Here is a 26,680-nt window from a genome sequence, read left to right on the forward strand (position 1 = left end):
GCCAAGCCAAGGCTGATTCCACGGACTTCACCACTGAGCCTCGCCAATCGGGGTGGCACCTCTGGAACACTTTACTTCCCTCACCACCTAAGTGTATAGGATATTCGGGGGTTGGGGGGGGAGCTAGATCCCAGACCTCAGAAATTCATGTGTAGAAAGAATTTTAGAATTCTTAGATTTCAGTTCCAACTCTTCATTTTACAGGACAGTAAACGGAGGCTAGGAGACAAGGGAAGTAGCGAGCAAAACAGCAGACCGAGACTCAAACCTGGGTCTACAGACTCCCGGGCCGAGCGAGGTCCTTGACACCCGCGGGTTGTCCCTGGTCGCCTCTCTCACTAGGAAGGATCCCAAAGCCAGAGAGATGGCGGTCACTCCGGTCGGCTCAGCTCTGGGGACCAACTGGCCGTGCTACTCGCGCCGCGGTTGAAAGAGGCTCTCGGGGGCTGCGGGGGCCCCCGTAGGACTTGGAAAAGCCCCAGCGCGGCCCCCCCCGCCCCGGGGTAGGGGAGCTCTCGGTTGCCCCGGGAGCTGGGAAGTGCAGAGAGACACGGGGGTGGGGGAGGCAATGGGGGGCAGGGCAGCGGAGTTCTGCCTGGGGTGGAGCAAGGCCTGGTAACTCAGCCCTTGGAAACCCCCATTGGGCGCCGGCGGTCGAGGACCGTGGCCGCTCCCAGGCCTCGCGTCCCGCCCCACCCCCCGACCCGCCGAGCACAGCCGTCCCCGCCCCCAGGAGCCCGTTCCCCCGGCAGCCGGCGCCGCGCGCAGTAAGCCGATTCCTCCCGCCGCCGGTGCTCGCTCCCGACCATGCGCTAGGCTGCGGGCCCCGGCCACCCGTGGCGGCATGGCCCGGCCTGTGCAGCTGGCGCCGGGCTCGCTGGCGCTGGTGCTGTGCAGGCTGGAGGCGGAGGAGGCGGCGGCGGCGGGCACGGAGGAGCCTGGCGGGCGCGCGATCTTCCGCGCGTTCCGCCGCGCCAACGCGCGCTGCTTCTGGAACTCGCGGCTGGCGCGCGCCGCCTCGCGGCTGGCCTTCCAGGGCTGGCTGCGGCGCGGGGTGCTGCTGGTGCACGCGCCTCCCGCTAGCCTGCAGGTGCTGCGCGACGCCTGGTGCCGCCGGGCGCTGCGCCCCCCGCGCGGCTTCCGCATCCGGGCGGTGGGTGAGTGCGGGACCCGGGCGGGAGGGGCGCCCCGCGCCGGCCGCGGGGACGGAGCCCTGGCCACCGGGGGCGTGTGCTGCCCGGGCTCTGCTCTGAGGCCGCGGGAGCCGGGGCAAGAGGGGATGGGCGGCCCGTGGGCTGCTGGAGGAGGGCCGTCCTCCCAAGACATTTCTTCCTTCCAGGACACTGAAGCTCAGCTCCCCCCAGGTCTGCCTGGCCGCTGCCCTGGGCCACCTCCGGGATGCCTCCATATCCCAAGTCTTTCAGCCAGTGGAGCCAACAGGTTCCCGGCCGAAGGAACTTTCTACTTAGAAAAGTGATGCTCTGGAGGAGCCACGGGGTACCCAGACTGGGGTCAGGAGACAGAGGCCTCTGCCCCTGCACCATGAGTATGCTTAGGAAGGATACTGATTCTGAACTGGTTGCTGCTTTTTTTTAATGAATGAATGAATGTGCTTAGGAAGGATACTGATTCTGAACTGGTTGCTGCTTTTTTTAAATGCATGAATGAATCAGTGAATCAATCAATCTATTTATTTATTTATTTATTTATTTATATTTATTAAAGTTACAGGCTTGGAGCGGACAAGTCTGTGGTTTCTATGCCCTTCTGTACTGGGTGGTGTGGTGGTCTCGCGGTTCAGGGCCTCGTGGAAGGTTTGGGGTGATTAACTGCTTGGGAAAAAGAGATGACAAATGGTGCTCTGAACACAACCCATCCCATTAGCCTAAATAGAAAGAATTCCTCCTTTTCAGCCTTTTCAGAGAGCCCGTTTGTTAGAAGACAGACAGCAACTTTCTGCTTGTATAAAATAGCTTCATTTGAGAAACGAAAGCACTCCACCGTTGAGCGGTCTTTGACACCCACCACTAAACTCCGGAGGGCTTGTCAGCGCCCCGCCACAGTCTCGTTTGTTTGCATTTAAGAGTGGGGTTGTGACGACCATTTGATGGTGTGCTGTTGACAAGTCACCAGTTGTCCAGCCCTGAATTTTGACTCCTACCAAGGACACCCCCCCCCCCCCCACTCAGTCCATAAATCCTCCTCCTTCCGTGGAGCAAATAAAACATTTGTTTTACGTCCTCTGGGAGAAGGGGGGTGGGGTGGGGGTTGGGAGGGTACAAGAGGCACTTGATGTTGTGTATCATCTGCTCAGAGATGATGTCTCAATATCGGGGCCAGTGAGGCTAAATAAACCTTGGCTTTTCATCTCCGTGCGTTCCCATCTTTCTGGTACCCCTGCCCCACTTTTGTTGGGGGCAGACCACTTTAACTCTTCTGTTAAAAGCAAAAGAGAGCTCATTTGCAAAGCCACATACACACATTTCATCACCTTTGACTTGTGGGAATTAGTGAAGAAAATCGGTTTCTGACTCTAATAGCAGAGAGCTAAGTAGCCAGGCCAAAATTCTTACAGGGAAGGGGTCTTTCAGACAGGCTGGATGAAAAACTCTTTCCAGCTCTGTGTCCTCTGTTTTTCTGGTTTGAATTAGTGGTTGCATTCTCTGTTCCCCCACCCCCTTTCAAAGGGTGAGAAAGAGTATTGCAGAGAAGGAGTGGATGGAGTTGGGGTCTGGACCTGAGGGTGACACAGAGCACTTGTGCTAAGCCAGAGGCAGCCATGGTACTACCTCCTGGGGCCCATCAAGCAGTGGAGAATGCTGGTTCCTGGGTTGGCCCTGTTTTCTGCCATTTGAACAGTGCGGTGGACAAAGAAGACACGTCGCCCAGTACTCTGATTGTCCACCCACTAGATACTGCTGCCTTGTTGCAAAACTCAGGATGCTACGGACACTATAGCCTGTGGAGTGAACAGTAACAGGGGTCTTTACGCTGGGTCATCACCCCTGACTTGGGTCTCTTAGAAGGAATGGTGTTGAGGGTTTTAACAGTGTCCTGATAAGAATTTGGACATTTTAGCCGGAATTTGCACAAAACCACCTATTAGGACAATTTGGATAGCAGAATGGAGAAAGATCTTATTTGATGCAGGCCAATGGATGCACATGGGGAGGGGGGTTATTTTGAATAGAATTGATAATTACTGATTTAACTTGGGGTCCTGGGGTCACATCAGAGAACTGCATCAAGACAGCTCTTGGGCCATCTCAGTCCCAGAATGTGGTGAAGGAAGGAGGAGCTGCTTCCCCACAAAGAAATTAGAAGTTTCTGTTCACTTGCTTTCCTGAATCTGGCAGCATTGACTTTCAGAAGCAAATATGGGCTTCCAGGAAGGCAAGGAAGAACAATGGTGCACTCTTGCGGGTACTGTTACTTTGTGGTGAAGAGCAAAATGTTAGCAAAAGACAAAAAAGATCAATTTGGTTCCTTTGCTATAGATTTTTTTTTTTTTTTTTTTTTTTTTTTGGTGAGGCTCATTTACTCCCATATAAAAGTATTTGTGCATGGGGAATGCTGTTGGCCAGCTCAGACAAAGCACAGGGAGGGAAGGAGAGGTGGCCACCACCAGCTTGATAAACCCATGGTACTCTGCTGGGTTCTCCTCCTGGGCTTCTGGACCTGGAACTCCTGGGGCCTCATAAAATATGAGGTAGGAGTGTCCTGGTTGAGCGGACAAGTGACTGGAGTTTCCACTTTCTGGTGCAGACCTGAATTTAAGGAGGAGTTTATATTTTCTCCTTGTTTTGTGTCTTTTCTTTCCCTCTTCACTCTCCACCTCAACTTCCCTCTGGTGAGAAAAATAGTTCCCAGACTGAGAGCATTCTCCTAAAAAGAGGGACATCTTTAACGTATGGGCCAAGAGCTAAGTCTTCTTTTGTGCTCCAGTCTTCCTGTCTCTTTTTGTTTGTTTGTTTGTTTGTTTGTTTCTAATAAGCAAGTGACATTAACAAATGAAAGGGGTGAGCTCTGGAAACTGGAGGGAAATATCTGCTCTGCAAGCTGAGCCACTGCAGGTGGTTAGGGGTGGGGGACACCTGTATTTGTTTGGCTGAATCAGTGGTTACTCTGGGACCACACCTCCTGGGGTGGTGAAAAGTTAATGATGGCTTCCCAGGGTAAGAGAGGGAAGGCCACTTGGCCAAACAGTTTGTTCCTTTCTCCTGAAATTTATAGCTGCGGTGTCCCTACTCTTTCACCCCTAGCATGGCCTTCCATCTGTTCTCATTGAATAAAAATGCCTGTGGCTCTTTCTAAATACTTGCTTCATTAATCCATTCATGTGTCAGGTGCTCTTCTGAGTGTGCTTGTGTTTTAATGCATACTTCATTAAGAGCTGCTCGTGTACAAGGTGAAAATAGAGTCAGCCTATTTCCTTCATGTTCACTTCAAGGGGGGATAGCTGAATGGGAGGCTATGTTCTAGAAGTTGGCTGGTTCGAGTGCCTGGGCGGCTTAGTTGGTTAAGTGTCTGACTCTTGATCTTGGCTGGAGTCATGATCTCATGCTTTGTGAGATCGAGCCCCACATCAGGCTCTGCTGTGTCAGCTCTGAGCCTGCTTGGGATTCTCTCTCTCCCTCTCTCTCTGCCCCTCAAGAGCACACTCTCTCTCAACTCTCTCTCTCAAAATAAATAAACATAGAGAGGTTGGCTGATTCACACAGAGTCTTTTCCATCCCACTGTGACATGTGTGGGCACTGCAGGATTGGCCTGTGATTTAGTTGGGCAAGAGTTCTCTGGCATGTGATTTGGGGGGCAGTCTGATCAGGCAGGTCAGACTGGTGAAAGGGAGGTGATAGAAGGATCTTTCCACCTCTCCCCATGTCCCTTATACATCCTGGTTTGCCTGAGACTGCCCTGACTTTAGAATTGATAATCATGCATCTTGGGAACCCTTTTGGTCCCAGGCAAACTGGGATGATTGGTCATCCTAATTTGGTGGAGAATTGACATTTTAGCAATCCATGAACATGGTATATCTATGTTTGAGTGTTCTTAATTTTTCTTACTAAGGGCTTGTACTTTTTAGGGTAGAGGGCATGAATATCATTTGTTAAATTTATGTTCCTAAGAACTGTATGCTTTTGGATGCTACCATAAGTGGAGTTGTTTTACCTTTTTTTTGAGAGAGAGAGAGCAGGAGTGTGATCAGGGAAGGGGCAGAAGGAGAGGAGAGAGAGAATCTTAAGCAGGCTCCATGCCCAGCTCTGAGCCCAATGAGGGGCCCAAGGCAGGGCTCCATCTCACGACTGTGAGTCATGACATGAGCTGAAATCAAGAGTCAGATGCTTAACTGAATGAGCCACCCAGGAGTCCCCCCTTAAGTTTTTATTTTTTTAAAAAGATTTTTTAATGTTTGTTTATTTTTGAGAGAGAGAGACAGAGACAGAGTGTGAGCAGGGGAGGGGCAGAGAGAGGGAGTCATAGAATCCGAAGCAGGCTCCAGGCTCCGAGCTGTCCGCACAGAGCCTGACGTGGGGCTCAAACCCACAAAGCACAGGATCATGACCTAGGCTGAAGTTGGATGCTTAACCGACTGAGCTACCTAGGCGCCTCCTCTTTTTAAAATTTTTAAATTTAAATTTTATTTTAGAGTGAGAGAGCAGGGGAGGGGCAGTAAGAGAGAGAATCTCAAGCAGGCTCCATATGTTCAGCACGGAGCCTGATGTGGGGCTCAATACCACGACCCTGGGATCATGACCTGAGCCAAAATCAAGAGTTAGATGCTCAACCAAGTGATCTACCCAGGCCCCCCCTAGGATGGAATATTCTCAATGTATCTGTTAAATGCATCTGGTCCAGTGTGTCACTCAAAGCCATTGTTTCTTTGTATATTTTCTGTTTAGATGATCTGTGTGTTGATGTAAATGGGGTGTTAGTTTTTCTACTATTGGGGTGCCTGGGTGACTCATTCAGCTAAGCGTCTGTTTCTTGATTTCAGCTCAGGTCTTGATCTTAGGGTTGTGAGTTCAAGCCCCACGTTGGGTTCCATGTGTGGCACCTACTTAAAAATAAATAAAAATTTAAAAAATATAGTTCCCTACCATTATTGTATTATAATCCATTAGTTCCTTTATGTTTGTTATTAGCTGTTTTATGTATTTGGGTGCTCTCAAGTTGGGTGTGTAAATACTTAACAATTGTCAGATCTTTTTGTTGGATTGTCCCCTTTATTATGATATAGTGCCCTTCTTTGTCACTTGTTATAAATTTTTTTAAAAGTTTATTTATTTTGATGGGGCGTCTGGGTGGCTCAGTCGGTTAAGCGTCCGACTTCAGCCCAGGTCACGATCTCGCGGTCCGTGAGTTCGAGCCCCGCGTCGGGCTCTGGGCTGATGGCTCAGAGCCTGGAGCCTGCTTCCGATTCTGTGTCTCCCTCTCTCTCTGCCCCTCCCCCGTTCATGCTCTGTCTCTCTCTGTCTCAAAAATAAATAAAAAGTTAAAAAAAAAATTAAAAAAAAAGTTTATTTATTTGGAGAGAAACAGAGACAGCACAAGTTGGGGGGGGGTGCAGAGAGAGAGAGAGAGAGAGAGACAGAGAGAGAGAGAGAGAGAGAGAGAGAGAGAGAGAATCCCAAGGAGGCTCCACACTGTCAGCATAGAGCCTGATGCAGGGCTCGAACCCACAAACTGTGAGAGAATGACTTGGGCCAAAGTCAGACATTTAACTGACTGAGCCACCCAGGTGCCCCTACAGTCTTTGTTTTAAAGTCTAGTTTGTCCAACATATGTATCGCTACTTGGGCTTTCTTTTGATCTCCATTTGCATGATAAATGTTTTTCCATCCTCTCACTTTTTTTTCTTTTTTCTTTAAAGTTATTTATATATTTTGAGAGAGAGAGAGAGAGAACGGACACAGGATGGGCAGAGAGAGAGGGAGAGAGAGAGAGAATCCCAAGCAGGCTCTGCACTATCGGTGCAGAACCTGACGTGCGGCTCATACTTACAAACTGTGAGATCAGGACCTGAGATGAAACCAAGAATCAGACGCTTAACAGACTGAGCCACCAGGCATTCCTCCATCCCCTCACTTTCAATCTGCAGGTGTTCTTAGGTCTGAAGTGAGTCTCTTAATAGGCAGTTAGGCTGTCCTTTTTCACACCCTGTGTCTTTTGATTGGAGTATTTAGTCTCTTTACATTCAAAGTAATTAATGATAGATACGTATTTATTGCCATTTTATCACTTGTTTTGTGATTGTTTCTGAAGATTTTCTCTGATCCTTTCTTGTCTTTTTCTCATGGTTGGCTGGTTTTCTTTATTTGAATTTCTTTCTCTTTATTCTTTACATATTTAAACATTTTTTTCTAATTAATAGACTGTGTTTCTTTTTTTTTTTAAGTTTGTTTATTTTGAGATAGAGGGGGTGGGGAACAGAGAATCTGAAGTGGGCTCTGTGCTGATAGCCCAGTGCGGGGCTCAAACTCACGAACCGTGAGATCATGACCTGAGCCAAAGTCAGATGCTTAACTGACTGAGCCATGCAGGTGCTCCAGTATTCTTTGCATACTTAGTCTGTCTTTTCCTCTTTTAAAATGTCATTCTAAGGTGCCTGGATGGCTCATTCGGTTAAGCATCTGACTCTTGGATTTCAGCTCAGGTCATGATTTCACAGTTTGTGAGATCGAGCCCCATGTTAGGCTCTATGCTGACAGCATGGAGCCTACTTGGGATTCTCTCTCTCCTCTCTGTTGTTCCCCTCACTCGTGCTCTCTTTTTCTCTCAAAATAAATAAACTTTTAAAAAATGTCATTCTGGTGACGGGAACTGTCTAGCCTGTTGAGAAAATAACGGTCATGTCAAGATCATTTAGACAGTCACCAGGAACAAATATCTCTGTCCCATGTCTTCTTTCTCCCAAACACATCTTCATATCTCCCCAGTCTTTTGTAGCTTGATTATTCCTTTTCTTCTGTTAGGTGGTAAGCTGGAATAATTCTGTCCATTTTGCAGACAGGAAATGGAAATTAGGACTGTCATGTGGGTGGTGTTGTGTGCGTTTCTTGCTTTCCTCTTTATTCACTACCAGTCTTCCCATGGTTCCTGTGAAGGTTCTGGCATTTTTCACAAGCCAGTGCCCTGGCCCTCACTCTCCCTGTGAGGCTATCAGATTGCCACCATGACTTTGGTCCACTCCAAGGCCCAGGAAATGGCAGAAACAGCTGCTCTGACCATGCCCCTGCTCTTACCTCTCTCCTTTCTACCCAGGATCCTTCCACACATGTTTTTCTGGCTTTGTTCTGCCAGATGTTACCTTTCTCCTTATTCTGTGCTGAGACAGCTGAACAGTTCAGTCCGAAAGAGCCAAAGGGCTCACAACAGGGTGTCTTGTAGGCATATTGTTACTAAGCTGGATGATCTGTATGTAGCATCTGAGCAGTTAATGAGTGTTTCTGGTTCCATGTTTTGATTTAGCAACTGGTGGATAAGAAAAGACACCTCGAGTTGCTGCCATGTAGCATTGAGGCCCAATGGGATGAAAAGAACCATTAATCTGAAAATCAGCTTGGACTCCTCTGCCTTCTTCCTCATACCCCAGGCCAGTAGGTCACCAAGCTCCAGGAGGCTTAACTCCTCAGTGTCTCTTAAACTCAGTTCTTTCTCTCCATTTCCCCTGCTAGGCCTTTGTCCACCCAAGATCTTACCATTTCCTACCTGAGTTTTGACTTCAGCTTCTTCCCTTTTTTGTAGTGCCTCCTCTTGGCTGGCTCCGTGCACTTCAGTCCATTCGCCACCTCACAGGTAGATGGACTGATGGCATCTAAAATGCGTATCTAATTCTGCTCTTCCTCTGCTCAGATACCTCTGCTGCTCCCCTTTGCTTTTCAGAAAAAGTCCAGAGCCCTTAACATGCATCACAGTGCTTCTAATCCCATTCCAGCCTGAGCCTTCTTTTTCTCCCCACCGTCTGAAAGGTGCCTGCCTTCCTGTTATCAGTCAAGGTTCAATCAGAGATACAGAACCGGTATGAGATACATATATTCAGAGATTTATTACCAGGAATTGACTTTTGCATGATTGTGGGGGCCAGGGCGGCAAGTCCAGAATCTGCAGTTCTCGCCATCATGCAGGGCAGGTGGGGACTCTGAGGCGCAGCCAAAGCTGCTGTGTATAGGTAGAATTTCTTCTTTTGAGAAGCCTCAGTTCTACTCGTAAGGCCTTTCAGCTGATTGAAATCTAGATTAGGTAGGATCATCTCCCTTACCTAAGATCAACTGAGTGTAAACTTTAATCGCATCTATAAAATATGTTCACAGCAGTCCCTGGGTCAGCGTTTGATTGAATTACGGAGCTGTAGCCTAGCCAGAGTGATGGTCGACACTGACCATCACGCCACCCTTCAGCCAGACCTGAGTGCCACCCTCTGAACAAGCTGGGCTGTCACCGAGGGTGTCCGCATGCTGTACCCTCTGCCGGGTGCCCAAAGTGGGTGCTCTTTGGTCTCCCCCATGCCAGCCATTGGCAGGCTTCCCATCACTGGCTGTACTTATGTGCCTGTTGCTCTTCAAGGAAAAGTCAGTTATTGAGTCATCCTTGAGTTCTAGACACCTCTGTTCTTACCTCTGTTGCTGGCTGAGGGGTGAATGTCCCAGAAGGTCAGCTCCACACTGTTTGTTTGTTTGTAAAAGATGGTCATCTTCCTTCTCCCATTGTGCGACGCCTCGAGCCTTTTATTTCTTATTGTATTTTAGAGAGAGAGCAGGGGAGGGGCAGAGGGAGAGAGAAAATCTCAAGCAAGCTCCACGCTCTGAACGTGGAGCTGACACGGGGCTGGATCCCACGACCCTGGAATCATGACCTGAGCCGAAATCAATGAGTCTGACACTCAACCGACTGAGCCACCCAGGCACCCCAGAGAAGCACATTTTAATAAAGCAAAGGGGGAGGGCATGTGTCGCAGGGCATGGCCCACATGGGGAACCATAGGCAGCCAGGCATGGCCGGAGCGTGGAGTGGCACGTGGGCAGTGGCGTGAAGGGCCTAGAGAGGGGCTGGCCTGTGACAGACTCTGACCACCATACTGAGGGGTGTGGATTTGAGCCCGAGGCCACTGAAGAGTATCAAGTTGTGGGGTGAATAATGCGTACGTTACACATTACATTTGACATGGTGCGTAGGAAATCTTTCCCAGCCTTATGTGGGCATTATCTTTCCTCCAGAGTGTTTTCTGCAGTGGTGGTTCTTTTGGAGGGTTACATAGCCTGTGGACCTACTGTAGTTTGTGCCGTTTGCGCCCGTGAGGTGGTGGTCTGCCCTCCGAGTAAAGCTGTAGGGAGAGGCCGAGGGCCATTTAGGACACCCAGATCTAATCCTCTGCCACTAAGCAGCTGAGTGACCAGCTTCCGATCCAGTCCTCTGGGCGCCTCGGTTGCCTCCTGTTGGCAAGCATCCTACCTGCCCTTTCTGCAGAGTTGGCCTCAGGCTCAGATGGGACACCCTCTGGGAGAACACTTTGGAAAGTACAGAGTACAAGAACCAAGCCTTTCCATTTATTTATAAATCTTTTTTTATCTTTCATCAATTTTTGTTAGTTTTCAGTGTACAAATCTTTCACTTCCTCAGTTCGGTTTGCTCCTAAGGATTTTATTCTCTTTGATGCTACTGTCAATGGGATTGTTTTCCTAATTTTCTTTTTGGATACTTGTTAGTGTATAGAAATGCAACTGATTTTTGTATGTTGATTTTGTTCCCTGTAACTTTACTGAATTTGTCAATTAGTTCTAGCAGTTCTTTTGTGGAATCTTTTCGAGTTTTCTACGTGTATCAATCAAAAAGTGATTCCTCTCCTTCTTCTCCTCCTCCTTCTCCCCCTCCCCCTCCCCACCTTTTTTTTTAAAGTACTCTGCCCTCAACGTAGGGCTTGAACTGATTGCTGAGATCAAGAGTTGCATGCTCTATCAACTGAGCCGGCCAAGTGCCCTGTACTTCTTCCATTTCAATTTAGATGTCTTTTATTTCTTTTTCTTGCCTAATATCTCTCTGGCTAGGCTAAATAGACGTGATGAGAGTGGCCATACTTGTCTTGTTCCTGATCTTAGAGGCAAGGCTTTCTGTTTTTCCCCATTCATTATGACCTTAGCTATGGGCTTCTCATAAATGGCCTTTATTGTGTTAATTTAATAAGGCTAGTTTAAGGTAATTTTTTCCTATGTTCATGGATTGGAAGACCTGATGTGGTCTACAGATTCACTGCAACCTGTCAAACTCTCAATGACATTTTTTACAGAAACAGAAAAAAACATTCTAAAATTCATATAGGATCACAGAGGATCCTGGATAGCCAAAACAATCTTGAACAAGAAAAACAAAGCTGGAGGCATCACGATTCCTGATTTTAATGTGTTATAAAGCTATAATAATTAAAACATTTATGGTACTGGCATAAAGGTAGACATATACACCAGTGGAACAAAATAGAAAGCCCAGAAATAAGCCCACATATACACAGTTAGCTGGTTTCTGGTAAGGGTGCCAAGAATACACAATGGGGAAAGGCTCGTCTCTTCAACAAATGGTGTTGGGAGAACTGGATATCCACTTGTGAAAGAATAAAATTGGACTCTTTTCTTAGACCATACACAGAAACCAACTCAAAATGAATTAAAAACTGGGGGCACCTGGGTAGTTCAGTTGGTTAATAAGCATCTAACTCTTGATTTTGGCTCAGGTTATGATCTCACACTTTGTGGATTCAAGCCCCGTGGGGGACTCTGCTGTGAGCAGAGACTCTCTCTCTTCTTCTCTCTCTGCCCCTCCCCTGCTCACACACACTCTCTCTCTCTCTCTCAAAATAAATAAAGTTAAAAAAAAAAGATTCTCTCTCTCTCCCTCTGCTCCTCTTCCCCACTTGCACTCTCTCTAAAATAAAATTTTAAAAAATGGATTAAAGTCTTTTTAAAAAAAATTTTTTTTTTTAACGTTTATTTATTTTTGAGACAGAGAGAGACAGAGTATGAACAGGGGAGGGGCAGAGAGAGAGGGAGGCACAGAATCTGAAATGGGCTCCAGGCTCCGAGCTGTCAGCACAGAGCCTGACGCGGGGCTCGAACTCACAGACCGTGAGATCATGACCTGAGCTGAAGTTGGACACTTAACCGACTGAGCCACCCAGGCGCCCCAAAAATGGATTAAAGTCTTAAATGTAAGACCTGAAATTGTAAAACTCCTAAAAAAAACAAAAAACAAAAACCTAGAGGAAAAGCTTCATGACATAGGTCTTGGCAATGATTTCTTGAATAGGACACCAAAAGTACAGTCAACAAAAGCAAAAAAAGGCAAGTGGGACTAAAGTACAAGCACCAAATATTCACAGTGGCTGTGTTCTCTCGTATTGATTATGGTTGGGGTGTTCTGTGTGCGTGTGTGCGCTCATGCGCTTATGGAATACTTTTTATATTTTTAAGATATTACCTTTTTTTAGCGCCTGTTATTTTGATTTAATGGGTTGCTTAGGGTAACATATGCAGCTGGTACAAAAGGGCACATAGTAAAACGTCTCTTTTCCCTGCCCCCAGCCGTATTTCTTTTCTCTGGGAACAGCTGCAGTGCCTGGTTCCCTAATCCTTCCAGAGATAGTTTATACATCTACAAGCAATACAAAGGTATATATTTGCCCCCATTTTTTACATAAATGTTAGCATGTTACAGGTATCTTTTTTTCTTGGAAACACAAGGTTTCTAGAAAGGTCGTTAAAAAAAGTATAAATGCAAGGAAGCTAACAGCACTGATCCAGTTGCGTGTGGAAACACTAGCTGTGTGGCATGTAGACAGGTATTACATAGAAGAGTTTCCTAGGTAAGTGCATTTGGAAACCACATTTAAACAGGTTTTGTTACTGCAAAGACTTCTGGGAGAACTTAGTCTGTTGACTGCCTGCATCTAGGAGGCAGGAGAAAGATCTAAGTGCTCCAAGCTTGTTCTACCATGGAAACCTCTTTTGCCAAACTCTTTCTCGGGGAGACGTTTGAGGAATTCTTGGGAAATTCTGGGTTCCTATGGAGCGTCTTGTAGAAGGAGTTGATAGGCTCATCAGGTGGGCCCAGAGGCCTGTAGTGGGCCTCTGTCTCTGAGCTGTTGTGATAGTGGGATGGAGAGAGAGAAAGTAAAAACTGCCAAAGCACACCTGCCCTGGGGAGTCTGAGCCATGGAGTATGGAAGGTTGGGAGGGGAAATGGGGAACATGGACAGAGTCTGGGCTGTTTGAAGAGTACTAAAAAAAATTTATTTTTAACATTTATTTTTGAGAGAGAGAGAGAGACAGTGTGAGCAGAGGAGGGGCAGACACAGAATCTGAAGCAGGCTCCAGGATGTCTGCACAGAGTTCGACTCAGGATTCGAACTCATAAACCGTGAGATCAAAACCTGAGCCAAAGTCAGACGCTTAACCGACTGAGCCACCCAGGTGCCCCTGTTTGAAGGGTATTAATCATGGGACTTGGGACTGAGTTTTCCCAGCATTCTGATCCTGCAGCCCTCCTCTTATTAATGACAGTCACCATGCCTGCCCTGCCCCCAGAGTTGTTGGGGCTTTGGATATGGAAATGCCCTAATCAGATATTACACACACACACACACACACACACACACGCACACGCACGCACGCACACAATTAATGGAAGAAGTTTCAAGGAGTAGAGTTTGACTTCACAGGTTTTATAGGTCAGAGGGCTTTCAAAGTCTCCCTGGGGGTTCAGCTAAATTGTGCTAGTTAGGGAAAGTCAGACTTTAAATTTTAATGCAGGGTACTCTCTAGATCAGCTGACTTTTTACAGATGAGGAAACAGAAACTGCTTGCCCAAGATCATTTGCAGAATTAAGGTTTTTACATGATAATTTAACTTAAAAAAATTATCTGTTGGGGCAAGAATGTTCAAAATGATCCCCTTGCTGAGTCATGGCACCTCTCTATGGCTCTGCCGCATTTCTTTAGCTGTGATTAAGGATCAGTAAGTCCCTTGTGAAATTCTTTTTCTCTTTTAATTTTTATTATTTTTTTATGTTTATTTTTTGACAGAGAGAGAGAGAGAGCAAGCTGTGAAGGGGCAGAGAGAGGGAGAGAGAATCCCAAGCAGGCTCCACACTGTTAGCACAGACCCTGACGAGGCTCCATCTCACAAACGGTGAGGTTGTGAACTGAGCCAAAATCAGGAGTGGGACGTTTAACCGACTGAGCTACCCAGGCACCCCATATATTTTTTAAGTGTTTATTTTTGAGAGAAAGAGAGAGAGAGAGAGAGACAGAGGATCCGAAGTGGACTCCACACTGACAGCAGAGAGCCTGATGTGGGTCTTGAACTCATGAAATGTGAGACAAAGACCTGAGCCTGTCAGAAGCTTAACTGACTGAGCCACCCAGGTGCCCCGTGAAAATTCTTTTTAAATCAAAACAGCTTTTGTCTCCTCAAGTCTAAAACCATCAGTTGTAAGTGTATTTATTTGATGGAAGGGTCTGGCAACACAAATTTTTCCATGGCTGATTAGTCTTACATAAGTGCAATTGCTTATAAGTTACATTTTAAAAATGAAATATTTGGCTTCTTTTTGGGGGGTTTAGTGAGGCATAATTTACATACAGAAAAATTTATTCTTTTTAGGTATACAAGTTTGAGTTTGGGCAAATGTAAACAGGTAACCACTACCACAATTAAGATATAGGGTATTTCTGGGACGCCTGGGTGGCTTAGTTAGTTAAGCATCCAACTCTTGGTTTCAGCTCAGGTCATGATCTCATGGTTTCGTGAGTTTGAGCCTCTCGTCGAGATCTGAGCTGGCAGCTTGGAGCCTGATTGAGATTCCCTCTCTCTCTGCCTCTACCCGACTCACGCTATCTCTGTCTCTCTCAAAATAAATAAATAAACAAACTTGAACTTAAAGGTATAGTGTATTTCCATCACCTCCCCCCCAAAATTCCCTAGAGTCCCTTTGTGATCAGTTCCATCCTTCCACCCTGATCCCGACAGCCACTGATCTGATTTCTGTCCCCATAGTTTTGCCTTTTTTGGAATGTCATAAATGAAGCATTTTGAGTCGGGCTTCTTTCACTTTGGATAATGCTTTTGAGATTCATCAGTGTGTGTATCAGTAATTCATTCCTTTTGTTGCTGAGTAGTATTGTAACTTGTAGATGTTCCTCAATGTGTCCTTCCATTCACCCAGTTGATGGATACTTGGGTTGCTTACAGATTTTAGTGATTATGAATAAAGCTGCAACGAACATTAACCACAGGTCTTGGTGTGGGTATGTGTTTTCATTTCTCTTGGGTAAATACCTAGTGGGATTAGAGAGCTGTTTTCCCCAGTGGCAAAGCATTTCACATTCCCAATGTAGGAGTATTCTAGTCTAGCATTTGATACTGTCTTTTGTTTAGTTTGATAATTTTTGGCTATTCTAATAGATGGATAGTGGTACTTCATTGTGGTTTTAATTTGTATTTCTCTCATGCCTAGTGAGCTGAGTATCTTTTCATGTGTTTATTTGCCATTTGTATCTTCTTTGGTAAAGTGTCTGTTAAGATCTTTTGCCCATTAGAAAAAAAAATGTTTTTTCCCTTATTGGATTGTACAAGTTCTTCATATATGTTAGATACAAGTCCTTTATCATATATGTGTTTTCCAAACATTTTCTCCCAGTCTTTTTAAAAAATTTCTTAGAAAATGTTTATTTGTTGAGTGCCTGGGTGGCTCAGTTGGTTGAGCATCTAACTCTTGATTTCGGCTCAGGTCACGATCCCAGGGTTGTGGGATGGAGCTGTGCATCAGACTCCACGCTGACTGTGCAGCCTGCTTGAGATTATCTCTCTCTGTTTTTCTGGCTCTCTCCCCAGCTTGCGCACTCTCTCTCTCTCTTTCTCTCAAATAAATAAAATGTAAAAAAATTAATAAATATGTTTATTTTTGAGAGAGAGAGAGAGAGAGAGAGAGAGAACGAATGGAGGAGGGACAGAGAGAGAAGGAGACACAGAATCTAAAGCATGCTCCAGGCTCTGAGCTGTCAACACAGAGCCTGACTTGGGACTTGAACTCAGCAACCGGGAGATCATGAGCTGAGCTGAAGTTGGATGCTTAACCAGCTGAGCCACCTAGGCACCCCTCTCCCAGTCTTTGTTTTGTGTATTATTCTTTTTACCAGCACCTTATGAAAATCAGAAATTTTAATTTTAATGAAGTACAATTTATCAATTTTTCCTTTGTGTGTTTGTTGCATCCTAAGAAATCTTTGCCTTACTAAGATCATAAAGATTTTTGTCCAAGAAATTTTTAAAAATTTTATACTTCTGGTTTATGTTTGGTTTTCTGATGCATTTCATGTATGTGTTTGTATATGATATATGTGTTGAGGTTCATTTTTCTGCATATGTATGTCCAATTTTTTAAGAACTATTTGTTGAAGAGACTGTCCTTTCTCCATTGGCCCTTTGTTGAATGGAAATTGACCACATATTCCTGGACTATGTTCTCTTCCTTTGATGTCTATAACCTGTCATTTCACCAAAACTACAATGTTTTGATGACTAGCTATATAGTAGATCTTGAAATCCAACTGTCTTTCTTTTGTTTGTCTGTGATGGGTCCTTTTCTTCTCTTTTCTTTTTCTTCTTTTTTTAAAGGGTCGTATCACAGTAACTGCGTATTAGGACAATGTCTCAGTTACATGGGTTGATTTGTTTATTTTTTAAAGATTTTTGTTTTTTTAAGTTTATGTAAGCGTTCTACACCCAACATAGGGCTTCAACTCATTACCTGAAGATCAAGAGCCATATGCTCTACTGACTGAGCCAGCCAGGCACCCCCCCCTTTACTTTTCTGTACAAACATTAGACTCAGCTTGTCAATTTCTACAAAGAATAAAATCCTGCTAGAATCTTTTTTAGGATTGTGTTAAATCTACAGATTAATTTGAGGAGGCTTTATATCTTAGCAACATTGAATCTTCTGATGTATATATCTCTCTCCTAAATCTTCTTTTTTTCTGACTGTGTGTTACAAATGTAAGTGTTGACCTTTGACCTCTGGAGTCTTTGAAAACCTGTGAAATCAAATGCCTTCCAGATACCAAGGAGTAAGCAAGGTAGGCGCAGGAGGAAGCAGAGGAAAGAGAAACCGCAGAAGACCTATTTAAATTCTGGAGAGGCACAGGGGCACTGAGGATCAAAAAGGAACAGATCCTTTAGGAAAAATTAGAAAATCCGTATCAACTAAGGGGAAAAGTATTTTGAAAGGCAACCAAAGATGATGCTAACTTAAGTTTTAAGAGCATCAGCAGATACCTGTTTATTGTGGTGGTTTGGGTTGGTGGGGGGTTTTGTCCAGTTGGGAGTGGGTCTGGGGATTGGAGGGTAGAAATGTTTTTAAGGAGGCGCCTGGGTGGCTCAGTAGGTTAAGAGTCTGACTCCTGCTCAGGTCATGATCTTGTGGCTCATGGTTTGAGTTCCACATTGGGCTCTGTGCTGATAGCTCAGAGCCTGGAGCCTGCTTCCAATTCTGTGTCTCTCTCTTTCTCTGTCCCTGTCCCTGCCCCATTCGTGCTCTGTCTCTGTCTCTCTCTCAAAAATAAATATTTAAAAAAATTAAAAAAAGAAAAAAGAAGTGTTTTCAGGTCTTTTTCCTGTCTGCACCCTGCCTGGAACTGATCAAGGCCTTTCCTTTAGTTGTTGATCAAGAACCATGCTAGGCCAGCTCTGACCTGGGTGCCAGGAGGGCACAGTGAGCAGTGCAAGGTCTCCTAGCCCTGTGGACATAGGCCAAGTGGCATTTCCTGCACTGAGAAACATACCTGTCATTTTATTCTCAGTTCTCCTTCAAGGCAGAGGCTAGGAGGCCGCCCCCAGTTCCTGCTAATTGACCCAAACTAAAAGGTGCTAATTCTGGCCAGACCTTATCCAGGTCAGGCCCAACCCAGCTTCACTGCTGCCTTCCACCAAAGCCCAAGTGGCTTACAGGCCTCCTTCTCCCAGCCTTTGCTTGGGCTCTTTGGGGGCCTCTGATGCCACTGGCTAGGGCCAATATTTAAGGAGGAGGAAGAGCAGTGTGCCTGAGTGGCTCAGTTGGTTAAGCCTCCGACTTCAGCTCAGGTCATGATCCCATGGTTCATGGGTTCAAGCCCATGTCAGGCTCTGTGCTGACAGCTCAGGCCTGGAGCCTGCTTTGGATTCCGTTTCTCCCTCTCTCTCTGCCCCTCCCCCGCTCAAGCTCTTGAGAGCGCGCACTCTCTCTCTCTCTTTTTTTTTTTAACGTTTATTTATTTTTGAGACAGAGAGAGACAGAGCATGAACGGGGGAGGGTCAGAGAGAGGGGGACACAGAATCTGAAACAGGCTCCGGGCTCTGAGCTGTCAGCACAGAGCCCGACGCGGGGTTTGAACTCAGGGACCGCGAGATCATGACCTAAGCCGAAGTCGACCGCTTAACCGACTGAGCCACCCAGGCGCCCCTCTCTCTTTCTTAAAAAAATAAACATTAAAAAATTAAAAAAAAAAAATTAGGAGGAAGAGGGATTTCAGAACATAGTGCTCAATAAATACCAGTGGTCAAGAACACTGGCTCTGGAGCTAGACTGCCTGGCTTCACATCATATCAAGGCTACCGAGACAGTGGACAGTGTGTTTAACTCTCCATAGCTCTACCTCCCCGTCTGTAAAACTTACATACTACGACTACATTGGGTTGTTGGAGTAGTAAATGAAACAATGCAGGTAAAGCACTTAGAAAAGTGCCCAGCCAGCAATGATGAATCCTCAGTAAATGCTAGCAATTCATTATTATTGTGGATCACACAGAGTGCCAGGCCAGGCACTTGGACAGTACTCGAATCTGCCATCAAACTGTCCTGGAGGCCTCATTCTGTCACTCTGGAGGGTGTACTTTGGCCATCTTGGTTCCATGTGCCAAAAGATCACTACTGTGTTAAAACAGACACAGAAACAACTTTTTCTCTATTAGGGCTGCACTAATATTTATTAGTGTGTCCCAGGCTTTGCTTTTTCAGATTCAATCAGGCATTATTGGCCTCTGAGTCCGTGAGACCTGGCTTCCATTCCTAACTTGTCCTGTCACTGGCCAGTTCCCGGCTGCCTCTGGACTTCAGCTTCAGTCTGTAGAGTGGGCGTGTTTCCTACCGTGTTGTGCTCTTCTCGTCCCACTGAATCACTGAATGATTCTCGCAGGCCAGTAATTCCTGGCCTCTTCTGACTGTTTGATATATAAATCATTATTTCCTAAAAATATGGAACAATCTACATTACTTTTAATCTAGAGTGAATAAAAATTACATTTGAAAAATTGAAAATTGCGTGGTTTTGTTATGCCCAGAATTCACGATCCCCAAAGACCACCAGGGAGCCGAGTCCGATGCAAAAGCAAAGAGCCTTTATTCGAGCTAGCTCGAGCTCAATCTCCTACCTGCACCGGCGCAGCGGTGAGATGCCAGAGAGAGAGAGAGCGAGTTTCAAAAGCACAAAGGTTTTATAGGGGTCTGGGGGCAGTTGGTGGGGTGATGGTCGTGGCCTTAGCCGGTTGGCTGGGGAAGGATCAGAGTCCCGTTGCGCAGGTTGCCGGGTGTGGTTTGAACGGGAAGTTTGAACGGGTGAGCGGGAAGTTACTCAAGGGGAGGAGGTTTTAGCGGGTGAGCGGGAATTTCTTTCTGCGGTTTGCCCGGAAAAGGGGGCCATGTCGGGGACATAGTCACTCAAGATGGAGGACACAGAACAAAATGGAGTCGGCCGGCCTAGGTCCGCTCTTTCAGTTTCTGCCCACTTCCCATCTGACAGAGGCACTTGCAGCTTCTGGGAGCTACAGAAGGAGTCCTAACCAGGGTCGTTCATCGCTGCATCAGACTGCAGAGAACCATGATGCTCAAGGCGAGCCCCTGCCTTGTCTTCTGTGTGGGAGGCCTCTCATGTCTCTTTGACCCGAAGGTTCTGTGCACAGAGATGGCAAGCCAGTAAGGCTGGGAGCCTGGTCTTTCCATCCCTCTACACCAGACTGTGATTCCTATTGGAAGAGAGGTAAAAAAAAAAAAATTACCTGCAGGGAGCAGTTTGATATTTGCTTTGTTTTTGTTTCGTTTTTGCCCCAGCCTTTGCCAGAATCCATTCTAAACTTTTCATCATCTCACTTCTCCATAACTGTAAGAAAGGGAATAAAGGAATGGTGTGGGCTTTAAATGGTAATTGTGGGTCACATAAACTGGCTGTCCCTGGAGAGCAGTGGCATTTGGTGATGGTGCTTTTCAGAAAGCCCAGGGCTGTGTTTTTTGTTTTTAAACTGAGCTTAATTGTCTAGCCCTGCAGCTGCCTCTAATTGTATTTGCTGGTTGAAAGCCCTGGTAATATATTTTTTTTTAATTTTTAAATTTTTAAAAATTTAGTGTTCTAACTGAATGCACTGTAAAGGTGTTTCCTTGATGTGCCTTGAGAAGAAAGGCGAAGACAGTCTCCTCAGAGGGAAGCCTGATTCTCAAACACAGGGCGCTTCACAAAGACAGTGTCTTCTGTTTCTGTTCTCACCCGTTCATCCCACACAATGGATTAGGGCAAGGTGTGGCATATATAGGATTGGTGATGGCACACAAGTTGATTTAGATATACATTTATTTTTTTTAATTTGTTTATTTAAGTAATCTACACCCAACATGGGGCTTGAACTCATGACCCTGAGCTCAAGAATTGCGTGCTCTACTGACTGAGCCAGATAGGTGCCCCTAGATACACATTTAACCATTAAGCTTTTTTTTTATAAAATGTTTTATTTATTTTTTGAGAGAGAGAGACAGAGTGTGAGTGGGGGAGGGGCAGAGAGAGAGAGAGGGAGACACAGAATGTGAAGCAGGCCCCAGGCTCTGAGCTGTCAGCACAGAGCCTGACGTGGGGCTCGAACCCACAAGCTGTGAGATCATGACCTGAGCCGAAGTCAGACGCTCAACTGACTGAGCCACCAAGGCGCCCCCCATTAAGCTTTTTTTTAATGAAGTAAGGTGTATCTTCTGTTAATAGCTAATAGTACTGATTTTCCACTTACAGTTGGGACATAAAGTTTCTTTAGTAATGATTTTAATACAGTTGATTTTAAGGTAAATATTATATATGTAGATAGGTCCCAAATCCCAAATGTGACCCAAATGATTGATGTTTAGGAAACGAAGGCTTAGGGTTTCTGAAACATTAACTTTTCAACTTCCCTAAACCATAAGGAGCCCCTGGTGGGTTTGGTGTTGCAGAAGAAGCTTCCTTGGAGTTGAATACTGTGTACATGCTCATTGTATGTATGTGTGTATGTATGTATGTATTTATCATACTCACTTTAAAGTTGACACTTTTGTCATTAGCTGAGATTCCATGACATTGCATTTGTTTATTTTTTTAATATAATTTATTATCACATTGGCTTACATACCACACCCAAGTGCTCATCCCAAGTGCCCTCCTCAATGCCCATCACCCATTTTCCCCTCATCTCATTTGTTTGCACTTAGACTTTTGTGTAGCTTTGCCAGCTTCTTGAAGGGGGGGGGCAGGGGCTGTGGGAGGGCTGGAGTCATAGGAACCTTCCTGACCAAGGAGGCAGGAGTGAGAGGTGTGGTTCCTCTGGACACCAACTCATTCTCTGCAGATGCCAACTGGGTGTGTCCCACAATTCTGACACTGACTGCCCGGAGTTAGCATCAGACTCCACAGGTTTTAGGGTTCAGTCTCACAAGACTGGCCCCCCTTTCAGATAACTGTTGTAAGTACTGGGTCCCCCAGGTTACCAACACTCCTAACTTGACTATAAAATCAGGAGTTCCCTGGGGTGCCTGAGTGGCTCAGTTAAACGACCGTCTGACTCTTGATTTCAGCTTCAGGTCATGATCTCGTAGTCCTGAGATACAGCCCTGTATCAGGCTCCACGTCCAGTTTAAGATTCTCTCAATCTCCCTCTGCCTCCCAAAAAAAAAAAAAAAGAAAAAAATCACGCATTCTCACAATCACCTCATGTTCATTAATTTGCTAGAATAACTCAGAACTCAGGAAAAGTGCATTGTTACGGCTTGTTACATATTTTTTTAATGTTTATTTTGAGAGAGAGGGCAGTTATAGAATCCCAAGCAGGCTCTGCGCTGTCAGCACAGAGCCACACTTGGGGCTCAATCCCATGAATTTTGAGATCACAACCTGAAATCAAAGAGTCCGATGCTTAATCGACTGAGCCACCCAGGTGCCCCTCAGCTTATTATAAAGGGTACAACACAGGAAACAGCCAAACAGAAGGGATGCATAGGGCAAGGTTTCGGGGAGAGGAGTTCAGTGGTTCATGCCCTCTCCAGCACCTTGGTCTATTCACTAATCCAAAAACTCTCCCAACTTCGTTTTCATGGAGGTTTCATTACATAGACGTGACTTACTAAATTATCGGCCATTGGTGAAGAATGAGATCTCCAGTCCCTCACTCATCCCCAGAGGTTCGGGAGTGGGGCTGAAAGTTCCAAACTTGTAATCAAGGCTTGTTCTGGCAACCAGGCCCCATCCTGAGGCTATCTAAAGGGGCCTGGAAGTCACCCTTATCATTTAGGGAATTCCAAAGGTTTTAGGAACCAGGAACTATGCCAGGAACTGGGGATAGAGACCAAATGTCTTTCCATGTATGATAAGGGGCAACACACAAAGTCAAACACAACTCTATCCTTGCAAAAAGGATGGAGGAAGAGGGAGCCTCAACATTATAGGAAATTTGAGTGTTCCATGAGCATAATGAATCATGTGGATCTTAACTCACTTTCTAATACACTTGACATCCAATTGTGGCAGTAAAAAGTCATTAAATTTTAAAATCTTTTAATTAGAGTATTGTTTGGTTTTTAATATTCATCTTTATTAATTTTATCTGGAATGCACACCTGAAGTGTTCTGGGTCAGAGACAATTTATTCTTTTTATTTTTTTTAAGGTTATTTATTTTGAGAGAGAGAGAAAGAGAGCATTATGTGCAGGGGAGGGGCAGGGAAAGGGAGAGAGAGAGAGAATCCCAAGCAGGCTCCTCGATGTCAGCTCAGAGCCAGACTCGGGGCTCTGATCCCACGAACTGTGAGATCATGACCTGAGCTGAAATCAAGAGTCGGTTGCTCAACCAGCTGAGCCACCCCGGTGCCCTAGACACAGTTTATTCTTTCATCGCTTTCAATATGTTGTACACTGAGAAAATAAAAATAAATCTGTATGCTCTGCCTTCTGGCGTCGTTGTTTTGGGTGAGAAGTCAGCTGTTCATCTGTTTGGGCCTCCCTTGTATGTGAGTTGTTTTTCTCTGGCTGCTTTCAAGGTTTTCTTCTTGTCTTTGGCTTTTGGTGTTTTCACTCCACTGTGTTGTGTGAAGCGTTATCTTACTTGAAGTTCTTTGAACTTCTCAGGTATGTAGATTGGTTTTCAAAATTTGGGAACATTTTACCATTAATTCTTCAAATCTTTCTGCTCCTTTCTCCTCCTCCCGACCTTGTGGTATTCCAACTCAGACATACACTGGTGTACTTATTAAAAAAAAATTTTTTTTTTTAATGTTTATTTACTTTTGAGAGAGAGAGAGACAGAGAGACAGAGAGACAGAGTGTGAGCAGGGGAGGGGCAGAGAGAGAGGGAGACACAGAGTCCAAAGGAGACTCCAGGCTCTGAGCTGTCAGCACAGAGCCCGACGCGGGGCTCGAACTCACAAACCGTGAGATCATGACCTGAGCCGAAGCCGGACGCTCAACCGACTGAGCCATGCAGGCGCCCCTACACTGGTGTACTTAAAGACGTCTTGCATTTCTCTGAAGCTCTGTTCATTTATCTTCGTTCTGTTTTCTGTTCTTTGGCTTGCTCATGTGATCTCTACTGATCTTCAAGTTCCCTGGCTCTTCTGCCATTGCAAATCTGCTGTTGAGCCCCTCACATGAATGTTTAAGTTGGGTCATTGTACTTTTCAACTCCAGAATTTGTGTTTGGTTTTTATAGTTTCTCTTCATTGATACTGTCTATTTGGTGAGACGTTGTCTTTATACTTTACTTCTTGAAGCATGGTTTCCTTTGGTTCTTAGAACATATAATGGCCACTTTGAAGTCTAAATCTGTCATCTGGTCCCTGTAGGCAGTTTCTGTTGCCTACTTTCCCCCCTGCATGTGGGTCACAGGTTCCTCGTTCTTTGCAGGTCTTATGTTGAAAACTGGACCTTTCTGGTAATCTATTATAGCAACTCTTTCCCCTTTCTGGGACTTGTATTTGATTTTGTGGCTTGACTAGGCTAGGTTAGTGAAGCCTGTTTCCCCCCAGCAAGAAGCCTCCCCGAGGTGAGCAGCCTGAGTGGTGACAGTTCCCAGGGATAACAGTTCCCAGGGTGGCTTTAGCAGAGTCTCTTTCCCTGATCTCCAGTTAAGAGGTCTGCTCTGTGAGGTGCCGCACCACTCTTATTAGGCTCTAATGACAACTGATTTTTGTCTTCAACAATGCCCCAGGGCAAACTTGCCAGCAGGCTGGTCCAATTCAATTCCGGCAGGGATTGTTTTTTGAGGTCAGTCTTTTGAATTTTTTCCTGACCCCAGGAGTTTGGTTTTGTTGTTGTTGTTGTTGTTGTTTTTAGCTATCTCTTTTTCTGGTTCACTCTGGTGCACTAGCTGGTCTATAGTTTATTCGTTGTTCTTATGAGGAACTATTGTTTTTAGGAGTGCCCTAAGGCTTGAACTTTCCAACATCTTAAATCAAGTCTGTTCCTTCAGGGAGTGCTTTGGAACTCTTTTGGACTGCCTCTGTCCTGCTGTGGGTGCTGGGTACCATGGGAGCCTCTGGTCTTCTGTTTGCTCTCCCAGGGTGGGACCTATGCCCTGTGAGTGAGTTGGGGTGAAGGTGTTGGGGTCCCAGTGTTCTTGGCTTGCTGCTCCTGGAGTGGAGCCTGGACTAGGTGGGTAGGCATTGGGTAAGAGGAAAAGAACCCTTAATCCTTCAGCCACACTCACCAGGAATTTAAATTTAGCCTCTTCAGCTTGAAATTGGAGGGGATGGAAAATGCTGGCAGCCTGCCTCTCCCAGTGAGACATGGTAAACCTTGATTGGGAGCTGAGGGAGGGGGAGCCCAGACTTCTTGACCATATTTACCTGTAGTGGAGCCCTCATCAAACTGAGCTGGGGTCTGGAAGGGTGGGGTAGGGAGGGGGTTGTGGCTTAATTGCCACAGACTCTGTTCTTACCAAATTGTACTAGATTTTCTCGAATAAATGTTTCCTCGTTTGGCATAGGACCTTAGAAGAATTTCCAGGGACTTTGGCGGTTCTTTTTTATGGTTGCCACCAGCTTGTTTTGCTAAGAGTGGTCCAAAGAATTTCTCACACTGACATCCCGAAGTGGATTAGTTATTACTTCTGTAACAACTACATCAGTCCTGGGCAACACCATGGGAAGCAGTGGAGAAAGCCACCCACACAAGGAGCTGGACGTTCCATAGACGTGGGACTGAGAAAAATCAATTTTCTCTGACTTTCCACAGGAGAAGGGCAGCAGCCCCTCCTCTCCCTCCCGAAAGGAGAAAAACATTTGCTACTTGGAGACAGGGCGGAAAGCATTCTGGGTTCTCTAACCTTATGCAATGTAAACACATCTCTCTAGGGTCAGATAAACTCCAGCTTTTTGACCTAGAGAAGTCTCCAGGGTTGTGGGTTTCATTCCCCTTGAAATAGAAACACATACCCTCAGAATTAGGTGAATCTCTCTGGAGCTCCCTACCTATACAGTTGAAAATTAATTTTCCAAGACTTGGCTCTTAGCTGATTTTCAGCAAATTTATTCAGGAAATCCCAACAGTGCAGAAACACAAAAACTATTTTCTCTCTACCCAGTGATTCCACCTCTTATGTTTCTCCCTAGTTGGCTCCTGGTAAGTTTTTCTAGAATATGCCACTCCGTTGGTCATTTTCTTTTAATCTGACTGGCAGGAGATAGGACCAAATCCACTGGATTTGTCTTAAACAGCACATACCCAGCTATTGCCCCCAGAACTCCAAGGGCAGGATGAGGTCATTCCCACTGCAGTGGTCTTCGCCTCAGCCTCCGAGGTCCTTCTGGTTTTAGTCAATTGAACAAAATCTCATTTACCATCAAGGTCTACCTTAGAATGGCTGGTGGCTTCCTCAGGTTTCTGAATCAACCTTGCCTACCTGGCCCGAGGCATATACCCAGGTTCAGCTGGATGTATTAATACTTTGTATGGACTTTGCCACAGCCTGCAAGAAGGAAATCTAGAGCAAATTCCGTCATCCTTGTAATTGGCCCCAGTGAGTTGAAGCTGACCTGAATGTCTTTGAGGCTGAGATGGGGCCGTAAATCCCTTCAACTAAAATGTGAGGAATAAATTTCATACCACCTTTCTTTTTTTTTTTTTTTAATTTTTTTTTTAACATTTATTTATTTTTGAGACAGAGAGAGACAGAGCATGAACGGGAGAGCATGTCTCTCCCTCAGAGAGAGGGAGACACAGAATCTGAAACAGGCTCCAGGCTCTGACCATCAGCACAGAGCCCGATGCAGGGCTCGAACTCACGGACCGCGAGATCGTGACCTGAGCCGAAGTCGGCCACTTAACCGACTGAGCCACCCAGGCGCCCCTCATACCACCTTTCTAATGGAATAACA

At 45.7% G+C, this 26,680-nt stretch overlaps 1 protein-coding gene across 3 annotated transcripts in view; it reads left to right on the forward strand.

The window, feature by feature from the left end:
• Positions 1 to 844: 844 nt before the first annotated feature.
• Positions 845 to 26,680, forward strand: part of STOX1 (storkhead box 1) — a 58,253-nt gene continuing 32,417 nt past the window's right edge. For all 3 annotated transcript variants that reach the window (XM_042960854.1, XM_042960856.1, XM_042960855.1), the window contains exon 1: positions 845 to 1,157. In XM_042960854.1, the coding sequence (XP_042816788.1) occupies positions 845 to 1,157 (313 nt within the window). The remainder of the gene's footprint in view (positions 1,158 to 26,680) is intronic.

The sequence above is a fragment of the Panthera tigris genome, chromosome D2 (genome assembly GCF_018350195.1).
Source record: "Panthera tigris isolate Pti1 chromosome D2, P.tigris_Pti1_mat1.1, whole genome shotgun sequence".
NCBI lineage: Eukaryota > Metazoa > Chordata > Mammalia > Carnivora > Felidae > Panthera > Panthera tigris.